Genomic DNA, 13,520 nt, shown 5'->3' on the forward strand with positions numbered 1-13,520 from the left:
ACATAACCAAACAATTCAAGAAAGAATTTGCAGTGTTGTAACTGGTTGTACCAGCAGAATCCTTTAAGAATTCCTTAAGAGATAATTCAACAGACAATCCAGCCCTCTGTGGACCCCTGATAGTCATCATTACACACTTCTTAATTGTGACCCTCAGGCCTTTGGGCAAATATGGTCCTGGCAGCCACTCCTGGCTTACCTCTGCTCCTTTCACCTCCTCAGGGCCCACCAGACCCCATCTCCTGAAGATATTATCACTGCCCAGTTGCTGGAGGGTGCTCTCCCCTGGTTGCTTCCCCAGGGCCGGCACTGAGGTATTTGTGCTCAGCCCCTGCCAACATGCTCGCCCCTGCCAAAGACAGGGTGCTGGTATACAGCCTGTGTTTGACACATGTTTGTAGAATGAAAGAAGAAAGTCTATATTGGGACATCTTTTTCGAAATCTTTCTGATCCTTTCAAAATGGCAAAACCTTGTTCTGCATTCTTTTAGATTTAATGAATTTTATGAATAATTATATCATACTTCCAAATTATGATCAATAGTTCCTATTCAAATGGGAATAAAAAATATTTGTTTTTAAAGCACGAAGCATTAATTGAACTATCCTAAACACAAATGTCTTTCTACATAACTGACACATACAGCAGAGCTGACCATCCAAAATAGCTTTTACAAGTTTCAACAATAATGTGTAGTACTTTCGAGACATGTTAAAAAGAATGTCACTAAATCTTTCAGTTACGTGGAAAGTTTGAGGCAACTTCTCTATGAATCATAGGAGATAAAACAACTACTGAATGTGAAGGCTTAAATGCACTGATCCTACTTTCCATGCCACAGGATACTTGAAGAACTTCGCCTCCTCTGGAGTTGTGAGCCAGCATGCTGGAGAAGGCTGTAAACAGTAGCAGGGCTTAGCATCACGGTGAACGACGGGGACCAGGACCCTGTTCACATGCTTTCACATAATTCAAATGATTTTAAAGCAGATTAAACTGGCTGAATATTTACCACAGCTATAGCTAAGACCAGTCATAGTAAAGAAACTACACATGGCTAGAAGTGAAACCGTTAGGTGTCTTTTCAGGGGGCTCCAAAGAGCTCCTGGTCCTTTATGTCTCAGTGCAGAAAGAATTCAGTGAGAGATAAAGTAATAGATAGAAGTGATTTATTAGAATAGGACATTTGTGAGGCTTATAAGTGAGTGGGTGAGACAGTGTCACACGCTGAGAACTCAGTGGGCCATAGTTTTATAATCAAAGGTAAAGTGGGGAAGGGGAGAAGACATCTTTGTCTTTCTTGAGTAAATGTCAAGCTTCCACCATCCTCCTCCAGGTTGAGCAGGGGAGTTTTTCTTGTCCCTATATGATCAAGCTAAGTTCACAAATTATTATTTTTTTATGTGTGCAGAGAGCATGTTATTGAACTCACTAGGCAGGATGGTGTCTCATGCCACCATTGTTTTATTGTTTTGAGGCATGTCTTGTGCTTCTATTGTGTGGTTTGTTGCTAAAAAGGTCTGCTAGGTTTTGGTTTTGTGGTTAAGCAAACATGCTTTCTTGAGTAATCATTAAAGTACAGGAGTCTCTGACATTTTTTCCACTACATTCCCCAGGTGGGATTTAATTACCTACATCGTCCCTTCACTCTATCCCTATCAGGAGGCATGGTCAAAAAGACATCTCTATGGTCAAGCATTGGTGGGGGACCTGGGGTCACATTCCTGCCCCTACTCCTCTGCTTCTCTCAAAAACCTGCATGAAAGTGAAAGTGAAAGACACTCAGTCATGTTTGACTCTTTGTGCCTGGAATTCTCCAGGCAAGAATACTGGAGTGGGTAGCCTTTCCCTTCTCCAAAGTATCTTCCCAACCCAGGGATCAAACCCAGGTCTCCCACATTGCGGGTGGATTCTTTACCAACTGAGCCACAAGGGAAGCCCATGCATGACCTCAGGCAAAATCCTTACTCTCTCCGAGGTACCTTCCTTTATCTACCCCTCAGGATTGCCTGTAACATCAACAGGACAAATGAGAGTGGGCCTCTCTGGCTAAAGACAGATACACTTTGAGATGCAGGCAGGTACACTTCTAATCAGCCCTTCAAACAGCTTCAGAAAAGATGGGCCCCCTTAGGTAGAGAAATAATAATACTAATATTTGACAGCGTCATGATGTCCTCTCACCTATCCATGGGTTTTTGCATAGATCATCTTAGTGGAAGCCACAAAAGGCTGTGGAGCAAAGGGAATGCCAGGCAACAAGGAGATAGTTGCATGGACATGCCTGGCCCCTGCTGGTTCCTCAGCTACCTCTGAGCAGATACAGAATGGGGACTTTGGTGGTCCTGGTCCACAAGCCTTATTCTGTTTCTAAAAATGCCACTTTCAAACATATGGTTTTCAATAGAACACTTCTTTCAAGTGAATGCTCATGCAGAAGCCCCAGCACACAAAGCAGGGAGAGCACTCCTCCTCTGACCTCTGCAGGTGGTCCTGCGAAATACCCTCACATCCCCCATGCATGTGCGTGCTGTGCCTTCCTACATATGCATGGAGGGCTTGGCCTCTCTCAGACCCACCCAATCCCTTGCCCCTTGTGAGGAAATTAACAAGATGGCACCAGTCTCTTGTCCCATGCTCTCACATCCCATGTTCTGTAAACAATGGCTTTGCATGGGTATGTAACAACTGAGATCACATAGAGCACTGCACATATTCCTCACAAGGTACTTGCTTGGGCACGGGCTACTTTTCTTCTGGAAATATATATATAAGCTTCACCTGGAAAAGCCCTGAAGGGTTGTGTGCAGTTATGTTATGTCTGCTGCTATGGCTGCTGTGCCAGCCAGGAGACGCCTTTCCTACAACTCTTCACATTTTCTTCCAGCCTCTTAGCTCATGCCTTGCCTACCATGGGTTCAGTTAACAGTACACACGGTCAGATTCAGCAAGACAATTGGTGTCACAAACAGGATCAGTGAGAGACCCCTAAAAACACTCTGCTGCATGTGCAGAAACCTTAGCCTCTGGTTATAAATGATAATATCAGCTTCTAGAACACCACAGGGGCTATTCTCATCTGCAAACCCTCATGGGCGTCAAGGCCCCAGCCACACAATAGAAAGGAGTATGGGATGTTAGTCATTAAGGTCCGTATTTGGGTTTTCTTGCATCCTTAAAAGCTCCATGCTGGTTCAAATGTGCCCTTATCTGTCTTCCAAAGCCTGAAGGAAAAGCAGACTACTTTCCAGGAAAGTACCACCTAGGCTTCTTTCCCTGTCCTTGGGAAGGATGTCCTGAGGGCAAGCCCCACTTCCCTGCCCCAGCCCAGTCCCAGGGCATGCTCTGTGTGACCACCACCCCATGCCAGTGGTGGCGCTCCCAGTCTTCCTACCTCAGCTTGGCAAGACGGAACCTGATGTGAGCACTGTCCAGAAGCTCCCCGTTCTCTAAGGAGGCGGATTCAGAGGAACCTGCCAATTCTCTGCTTAGCAGGGATCTTCCCTCCCACTCAGTTGAGCTGTCCTCCCAAGATTCTTCACCAGTAATGAACTCTGGGTGGCAAATGGGCATGCACCATGACCTGGAAATTGAGGCTTTGTGGTTATTTTCACAGCAACAGTAGCATCTCCAAAACAGTTCATCTCAAAGGTGAGCATAAAATGTGACATCAACCCTGGTTTTTAAAAGGACCATAAACACTGTAATAGTGTCAAACTGGTGGGAATAGATCTTTCTTGACATCACAGACCCTTGACTTCAGGGAAATCTTCTGGGGTCACACAATCTTCAAAATAAACTGTGGCCCTTCAAGAAACATCAGCTTGTCCTGAATTTGGAATTTTCCAGTAAACCTTTTTCTGGCTCAGATCACCTCTAGTACATTTAAGTTTTTGCTTTCTCTTTGACTGTGCTGGAGTTCCCAACACCTGGTTCTGTTATACTTATCCTGAAGCACAATGAGTGATGTAAGTCTTCCCTCCTCTGTACTAGGCATCTTTCTTTAATGGAGCTGTAGAGAAGATTGTCTATGTTGTTTTCCTGCCCAACATCTACATGAGCAGGAATGAGGAACATCAGTGCTGGATTAGATGGACCCAAGAACAAGACTTCTATCTAGAAGGATGGATCAAGGAGGATCATAAATTTTTATCAAAATTACATGTGGATGCATTGTTTACTTTTATTGAATCCTTGAGCTTCTGAACAACTCCTTCAGTACAGATTCTCAGTCAGCACTTGCCTCTAGTAAGGCTGCTCCAAAGCCCAGAATTCCCCTGTACTGCATGGAATATTTGTGGGATGGCAATATTGACACAGTAGCCACAATCTATTATGTTATGCCTCTCAAACCCAGCTAGCTCAATTGGGCATTGTGATTCTCCTGAACCCTTATCACTGCTTTAGGACTTGTTCACAACAAGAAAAAAAGTTTTATTCATAAGAAGCAGCTCAAAGATGCAAACTAGGCTATGTGAAACCCATATGTAATATCCATATTCTGCTTCTGAACTGTGATGTGAGACAGAGCTCAGCATCCCAAGGCCTCTGTGTTCCAAGCCCAGGATAAAAGCTTTCATGTTCTTGAGTGCTTGGTTTTCTAGAGAATCATGAGTTGAAAATGTCTCAGGCCTTAACAGTTTACCAAGTAATTCAAAGGAAAGCATTAAAGAGAATGGATGGGTGACGTGTTCCTTTTCAAAGTTACTCATTAGGAGAGATGAGAGTTGTTATCTCCCTGGTGGCAGAGGCCTTGCTAGGTGCTGGGATGGGATGAAGAGGACTCAGGCTGGCAGGCATAATCACAGATACCACAAGGACAAGTTCCAAAGTCAGGACATGAATTTGGTGTTTGAGAGCAAAGGAGAAGGAGCATTGACTCTTGAATGAGTTGTGGAGGATCCAAGGTTTTACAAAGGAGGTGACATTTGAGCCCCCTTAAACTTGAATGGGCCTGACCTGGAAAACCAAGGAGGAGAGGAGTTCCCTCTCATAAAATGGACTCAGTGGGAACTTTTTCAGGGAAACATAACTTATCATCAAGAGTTTCCTGGAAGAAGCCAGATTGGCTCTGCATTGGAAGGCGACAATCAAGATTCCTACACCCTATCAAGTTCCCATGAACTTGAGTCTTTGGACAGTGAGACCAGGAACCCACATGGCATATGAGCACCCTCAAATTCTGATGCACCCTAAATAGTGAAGGCTCCCAAACAGTTACAGACAGAGCTAGGGAGAAGGTGGGAAGTTCCTCAGAGGCTGTGGGAGGGAGGCTGAGTGCAAGGGTCAGTGGGTAGGAAAAGAAGGTCCAGGACAATGTCCTAAGATTGTAATGTGTGAGCAATCAGAGAACACCAACGAGGTGACTCAGGTTTCTGGAAGTTTGCCTGCAGAAGGAAAAGATAAATTGGAGGACTGAGTTAGGGTTCTTCACCCTAAAGGAGACAGTCTGTAACTCATCCTACAGAGCAGCTCTGCTTATTGGTTTCAGAACCAGGCAGGTGTATCCTCAAAAGGAACTTATAAGAAGTAGAGTTTTCTTTCAAATCATACATTTTCAACTTAATAATTATTGACATTGAGTTAGGTAATTCTTTATTGTGGGGAGGTGTTCTGCACATTGCAGTATGTTTAGCAGCATTCCTGCCCTCTACCATAAATGCTGGTAGTACTGCTTCCCCATTTGTGACCACAGAAATGTCTCCTGACAGCGCCAACCTCAGCCCCAGTTGAGAAGCCCTAACCTCTCGAGACAGCCTGTCAGAGTTATGTGCATGGATGAGTGTGTACATATGCTATGCACTCATGGCAGGGTTATGCTCAAGGTTATTTGGAAATTCATTAGGCACAGAATACAACTACTAGAATCAAGAACACACATTGAATTGACAAGGATCTAGCAGAGACCAAACATGTCAGGTAAAAACTTATTTTATTCTCCAGCATGAGTGTAATGAGCATAAGGGTAATGCTCAGAGATTTCTTAATTTTATAAGAAAGAAAGAAAAGAAGAAAAAAAAAAAAACCTCACCCTTTTTCTTGTGAGAAATTCCTCAGCAAAGGAGTGTTTTCTGTAAAGCAGGAGTCTTTAGACCTGGAGCTGAAGACTTGGGAGAAAGGAGGGTGAGACCTGAAAGACACAGTGAAGGAAGGGATCATTAACAAAAACTGAAGGATGTGTTCACTGGGGGTTACAGCTAGATCCAAGAATGTGCCCCAAGAATCAGTGGTAAACTTCACATGTTATATCTGAATTGTAAAAAGTTGGAGTTTAAGATAATTAGAGACAATTTTCCACCCCAGGCTAAACCACACTAGAAATACAAACAGAAATTCACACAGACTAAATGCTGTGGGGTCAATACTTTTAGGCTCACTTTAGTGTTATAATAGAGTCCAGTCATGTTTGCCATTCCATGCAGTTTTTCCTCACAAAAGCCATGTTGCCAAGGGTTCCCAGTGCATTTGTCAAAAGTGCTTACCCAAGTTGACCAACTCTGCCAGAGTATATGGTCGATATGTCATGAATCAGTCACACTTGGGGCCCCTTGAAGATGATCCCCTGGGCCACAGCAGTGTGCATATACATGAGCTCCACCTAGAAAGCAGTGACATACTAGTGCTGCGTCATGGCTGTGTCCATTAAGTCAGGCACAAGAGGAGAGAATACAGCATGTCTCCTGCTATGGCTGCTGCACCAGCCATGGGAGAATACTGCTGTGCTTCACTTTCTGCTGCATAATGGATCTCACTGCCAAGCAGGGACCCAAGGTCTCATAACGTTCATCTGTCACTTACTGCCTCTCTGTCAGAGATGCTGTGTTCTTCAGAGCCATGGGGTTCTTGCTGTAGTGCCAATATACATTGCTCTAGTTCTTACAAGTGTCTTTGCACATTGAGCACTGGTGCGGCATCGCATAGGGCACAATTCATATTCGCCTTCAGGACAGTCAGGAAAATCCACCCCACGGTACCAGTGACAGTCCATGCCGCCTTGTTCAGCAAATGGGAGTTCAACCATACACTCAGGCAGTCGGTCGATTTGAGTAAACAGTTTTGGCAAATGCATTGGGAACGCTTGGCAACGTGGCTTTTGTGACTTTGGGACACAGGGATGGGCCCAGCATCTGTTGGGGTTTTGTGGGTCCTTATTAAGAGAAGTAGAGGGATGGCATGCAAGATGCCATTTTGAAAGTCAAAAGACTCCCAAAGAAGGCCTGAGCTGGCAGGAGTCCCATCCAGTTTACGAGGATGCACAAGTGGACTGATTTGTGCAGAGGCATACTGTAAAGGCTGTGTCTTATGTAGAACAGTGTACGGTCAAGGCTGTCTCCTGTGATGTAGGTTGAGTAGAACAGTGTGCTGTAACGTCTGTGTCCTGGGATGTAGGTTTAGGAGAACAGTGTACTGTACAGCCTGTGTCCTGTATTGTAGGTTTAGTACAACAGTGTACTGTAAAGGCTGTGTCCTGTGACATAGGCTTACTAGAATGGTGTACTGTACATGTCCTGTGATGTAGGTTGAGTAGAACAGTGTACTGTACAGGCTGTGTGCTGTGATGTAGGTTTAGTAGAACCATGTGCTGTAAAGGCTGTCTCCTGTGAAGTAGGCTTAGTAGAATTGTGTACTGTAAAGGCTGTGTGCTGTGATGTAGGTTTATTAGAACACTGTGCTGTAAAGGTTGTGCCCTATGATGTAGGTTTAGTAGAACAGTATACTCTAAAGACTTTGTCCTGTGATGTAGGTTTAGTAGAACACTGTGCTGAAATGGATGTGTCCTGTGATGTAGGTTTAATAGAACAGTGTACTGTAAAGCCTGTGTCCTTTGATGTAGATTTAGTAGAACAATGTACTGAAAAGGCTGTGTGCTGTGATATAGGTTTAGTAAACACTGTGCTGTAAAGGTTGTGTCTTGTGATGTAGGTTTAGGAGAATAGTGTGCGGTAAAGGTTGTGTCCTGTGATGTAGGTTTACGAGAACAGTGGACTGTAAAGGCTGTGTGCTGTGATGTAGGTTTAGCAGAACACTGTGCTGTAAATGCTGAGTCTTGTAATGTAGGTTTAGTAGAACATTGTACTGTAAAGGCTGTGTCCTGTGATGTAGGTTTAGTAGAACAGTGTACTGAAACAGCTGTGTCCTGTGATGTAGGTTTAGTAGAACACTTTGCTGAAATGAGGAGCTACCCCATGTCCAAGGTCAGGGGCGGCAGCTGTGAGCGCCAGGCTGCGACAGCACAGGAGCAGCCGAGAGAAGATACCCACATCCGAGGTCAGGGGCAGCGGCCGGGAGGAGCTAACCCATGCACAAGGCCAGGGGCGTCATCCAAGAGGAGCAATCCCAGGTCCAATGAGCAGTGGCTGCGTGGGCACAGGAGGGCTGAGAGGAGCTACTCCATGTTCAAGGTCAGGAGCAGCAGCAGTGAGGAGATGCCCCTCATCCAAGGTAAGGAGCAGCAGCTGTGCTTTGCTGGAGCAGCCATGAAGAGATACCCCAAGTCCAAGAACCCAAGTAAGATGGTAGGTGTTGCAAGAGGGCATCAGAGGGCAGACACACTGAAGCCATACTCACAGGAAACTTGTCAATCTAATCACACTAGGACCACAGCCTTGTCTAACTCAATGAAACTAAGCCATGCCCTGTGGGGCCACCCAAGACATGCGGGTCATGGTGGAGAGGTCTGACAGAATGTGGTCCACTGGAGAAGGGAATGGCAAACCACTTCAGTATTCCTGCCTTGAGAACCCCATGAACAGTATGAAAAGGCAAAGTGATAGGATACTGAAAGAGGAACTCCCCAGGTCAGTAGGTGACCAATATGCTACTGGAGATCAGTGGAGAAATAATTCCAGAAAGAATGAAGGGATGGAGCCAAAGCAAAAACAATACCCAGCTGTGGATGTGACTGGTGATAGACGCAAGGTCTGATGCTGTAAAAAGCAATACTGCATAGGAACCTGGAATGTCAGGTCCATGAATCAAGGCAAATTGGAAGTGGTCAAACAGGAGATGGCAAGAGTTAACATTGACATTCTAGGAATCAGCGAACTAAAATGGACTGGATGGGTGAATTTAACTCAGATGACCATTATATCTACTACTGCGGGCAGAAATCCCTCAGAAGAAATGGAGTAGCCATCATGGTCAACAAAAGAGTTCGAAATGCAGTACTTGGATGCAATCTCAAAAATGACAGAATGATCTCTGTTCATTTCCAAGGCAAACCATTCAATATCACAGTAATCCAAGTCTATGCCCCAACCAGTAACACTGAAGAAGCTGAAGTTGAATGGTTCTATGAAGATCTACCAAGTCCTTTTAGAACTAACACCCAAAAAATGTCCTTTTCATTATAGGGGGCTGGAATGCAAAAGTAGGAAGTCAAGAAACACCTGGAGTAACAGGCAAATTTGGCCTTGGAATACGGAATGAAGCAGGGCAAAGGCTAATACAGTTTTGCCAAGAGAATGCACTGGTCAGAGCAAACACCCTATTCCAACAAGACAAGAGAACTCTACACATTGACATCACCAGATGGTCAAAACCAAAATCAGATTGATTATATTCTTTGCAGCCAAAGATGGAGAAGCTCTATACAGTCAGCAAAAACAAGACCAGGAGTGGACTGGGGCTCAGATCATGAACTCCTTATTGCCAAATTCAGACTGAAATTGAAGAAAGTAGGGAAAACCACTAGACCATTCAGGTATGACCTAAATCAAATCCCTTATGATTATACAGTGGACATGAGAAACAGATTTAAGGGACTAGATCCAATAGATAGAGTGCCTGATGAACTATGGGCTGAGGTTCTTGACATTGTACAGAAGACAGGGATCAAGACCATCCCCATGGAAAGTAAATGAAAAAAACAAAATGGCTGTCTGGGTAGGCCTTACACATAGCTGTGGAAAGAAGAGAAGCAAAAAGCAAGGAGAAAAGTAAAGATATAAGCATTTGAATGCAGAGTTCCAAAGAATAGCAAGAAGAGATAAGAAAGCCTTCTTCAGCGATCAATGCAAAGAAATAGAGGAAAAAAACAGAATGGGAAAGACTAGAGATATCTTCAAGAAAATTAGATATACCAAGGGAACATTTCATGCAAAGATGGGCTCAATAAAGGACAGAAATGGTATGGACCTAACAGAAGCAGAACATATTAAGAAGAGGTGGCAAGAATACACAGAAAAACTATACAAAAAAGATTTTCACGATGAAGATAGTCACCATGGTGTGATCACTCACCTAGAGCCAGACATCCTGGAATGTGAAGTCAAGTGGGCCTTAGAAAGCATCACTACGAACAGAGCTAGCACAGGTGACGGAATTCCAGTGGAGCTATTTCAAATCCTGGAAGATGATGCTGTGAAAGTGCTGCACTCAATATGCCAGCAAATTTGGAAAACTCAGCAGTGGCCACAGGACTGGAAAAGGTCAGTTTTCATTCCAATCCCAAAGAAAGGCAATGCCAAAGAATGCTCAAACTACCACACAATTGCACTCATCTCACACGCTAGTAAAGTAATGCTCAAAATTCTCCAAGCCAGGCTTCAGCAATACATGAACCAGGAATTTCCAGATGTTCAAGCTGGTTTTAGAAAAGGCAGAGGAACCAGAGATCAAATTACCAACATCCGCTGGATCATCGCAAAAGCAAGAGAGTTCCAGAAAAACATCTATTTCTGCTTTATTGGCTATGCCAAAGCCTTTGACTATGTGGATCACAATAAACTGTGGAAAATTCTGAAAGAGATGGGAATACCAGACCACCTGACCTGCCTCTTGAGAAACCTATATGCAGGTCAGGAAGCACCAGTTAGAACTGGACATGGAACAACAGACTGGTTCCAAATAGGAAAAGGAGTACGTCAAAGCTGTATATTGTTACCCTGCTTATTTAACTTCTATGCAGAGTACATCATGAGAAATGCTGGGCTGGAAGAAGCACAAGCTGGAATCAAGATTGCTGGGAGAAATATCAATAACCTCAGATATGCAGATGACACCACGCTTATGGCAGAAAGTGAAGAGGAACTAAAAAGCCTCTTGATGAAAGTGAAAGAGGAGGGTGAAACAGTTGGCTTAAAGCTCAACATTCAGAAAATGAAGATCATGGCATCTAGTCCCATCACTTCATGGGAAATAGATGGGGAAACAGTGGAAACAGTGTCAGAATTTATTTTGGGGGGCTCCAAAATCACGGCAGGTGGTGATTGCAGCCATGAAATTAAAAGACGCTTACTCCTTGGAAGGAAAGTTATGACCAACCTAGATAGCATATTCAAAAGCAGAGACATTACTTTGCTAACAAAGGTCCATCTAGTTAAGGCTATGGTTTTTCCAGTAGTCATGTATGGATGTGAGAGTCGGACTGTGAAGAAGGCTGAGCGCCAAAGAATTGATGCTTTTGAACTGTGGTGTTGGAGAAGACTCTTGAGAGTCCCTTGGACTGCAAGGAGATCCAACCAGTCCATTCTAAAGGAGATCAGTCCTGGGTGTTCTTTGGAAGGAATGACACTAAAGCTGGAACTCCAGTACTTTGGCCACCTCATGCGAAGAGTTGACTCATTGGAAAAGACTCTGATGCTGGGAGGGATTGGGGGCAGGAGGAGAAGGGGACGACAGAGGATGAGATGGCTGGATGGCATCATGGAGTCGATGGACTTGAGTTTGAGTGAACTCTGGGAGTTGGTGATGGACAGGGAGGCCTGGCGTGCTACATTTCATGGGGTCACAAAGAGTCAGACATGACTGAGTGACTGAACTGAACTGAACTGAACTTGCTGAAATGGCTGTGTCCTGTGATGTAGGTTTAGTAGAACAATGTACTGTAAAGTCTGTGTGCTGTGATGTAGGTTTAGAAACACTGTGCTGTAAAGGTTGTGTCCTGTGATGTAGGTTTAGTAGAACAGTGTGCTGTAAAGGCTGTGTCCTGTGATCTAGGTTTAGGAGAACAGTGTACTCTAAAGGCTGTGTCCTATGATGCAGGTTTAGTAGAACAATGTGCTGTAAATGCTGTGTCCTGTGATGTAGGTTTACTAGAACAGTGTACCATAATAGCTGTGTCCTGTGATGTAGGTTTAGTAGAATAATGTACTGTAAGGGCTGTGTGCTGTGATGTAGGTTTGTACAACAGTGTACTGTAACAGCTGTTAGATGTGAAGTAGGTTTAGTAGAACACTGTGCTGTAACCCAGGTGTCCTGTGAGTTAGCTTTAGTAGAACAGTGTACTGTAAAGGCTGTGTCCTGTGATGTAGGTTAAGTAGAACCTGTGATGTAGGTTTAGTAGAGCAGTGTATTGTAAAGGCTGTGTCCTGTGATGTAGGTCTAGTAGAACAGTTTAATGTAACGGCTGTGTCCTGTGATGTATATTTAGTAGAACTGTGTGCTGTAAAGGCTGTGTCCTGTGATATAGGTTTAGTAGAACAGTGTACTGTACAGGCTGTGTGCTGTGATGTAGGTTTAGTAGAACCCTGTGCTGTACAGCCTATGTCTTGTGATGTAGGTTTAGTAGAAGAGTGTACCATAACCACTGTTGTCTGTGATGTAGATTTAGTACAACAGTGTACTGTAAAGGCTGTCTCCTGTGATGTAGGTTTATTAGAACAGTTTGCTGTAAAGGCTGTCTTGTGAAGTAGGTTTAGTAGAACTGTGTACTGTAAAGGCTGAGTCCTGTGATGTAGGTTTAGTAGAACACTGTATTATAAATGATGTGTCCTGTGATATAGGTTTAGTAGAACAGTGTAGTGTACAGGCTGTGTGCTGTGATGTAGGTTTAGTAGAACACTGTGCTGTAAAGGCTTTGTCCTATGATGTAGGTTTAGTAGAACACTGTGCTGTAAAGGCTTTGTCCTGTGATGTAGGTTTAGGAGAACACTGTGCTGTAAAGGCTGTGTCCTGTGATGTAGGGTTAGGAGAACAGTGTGCCGTAAAGGCTGTGTGCTGTGATGTATGTTTAATAGATCAGTGAACTGTACAGGCCATGTCCTGTGATTATAGGTTTAGTAGAACAGTGTACTGTACAGGTCGTGTCCTGTGATGTAGGCTTAGTAGAACAGTGTGCTGTAAAGGCTGTGTGCTGTGATGTAGGTTTAGTAGAACATTGTGCTATAAAGGCTGTGTCTTATGTAGAACAGTGTACTGTACAGGCCGTGTCCTGTGATGTAGGGTTAGGACAACAGTGTGCTGTAAAAGCTGTGTGCTGTGATGTATGTTTAATAGATCAGTGTACTGTACAGGCCATGTCTTGTAATGTAGGTTTAGTAGAACAGTGTGCTGTCAAGGCTGTGTCATGTGATATAGTTTAGCAGGACTGTGTACTGTAAAGGCTGTGTGCTATAATGTAGGTTTAGTAGAACACTGTGCTGTAAAGGCTTTGTCCTGTGATGTAGGTTTAGAACAGTGTGCTGTAAAGGCTGTGTCCTGTGATATAGGGTTAGGAGCACAGTGTGCCGTAAAGGCTGTGTGCTGTGATGTATGTTTAATAGATCAGTGAACTGTACAGGCCGTGTCCTGTGATTAT

General features: G+C 44.0%; 1 protein-coding gene across 1 annotated transcript in view; it reads right to left on the reverse strand.

Moving 5' to 3' along the window:
- The window catches only part of OCA2 (OCA2 melanosomal transmembrane protein), a 326,371-nt gene that overhangs the window by 250,883 nt on the left and 61,968 nt on the right, over window positions 1-13,520 (reverse strand). The window contains exons 3-4 of the mRNA XM_055571821.1: window positions 6,033-6,131; window positions 3,396-3,584 (exon numbers count right to left, since the gene is read on the reverse strand). Coding sequence (XP_055427796.1) covers window positions 3,396-3,584; window positions 6,033-6,131 — 288 coding nt within the window. The remainder of the gene's footprint in view (window positions 1-3,395; window positions 3,585-6,032; window positions 6,132-13,520) is intronic.

The sequence above is a fragment of the Bubalus kerabau genome, chromosome 3 (assembly GCF_029407905.1).
Source record: "Bubalus kerabau isolate K-KA32 ecotype Philippines breed swamp buffalo chromosome 3, PCC_UOA_SB_1v2, whole genome shotgun sequence".
In the NCBI taxonomy this organism is placed as follows: Eukaryota; Metazoa; Chordata; class Mammalia; order Artiodactyla; family Bovidae; genus Bubalus; species Bubalus kerabau.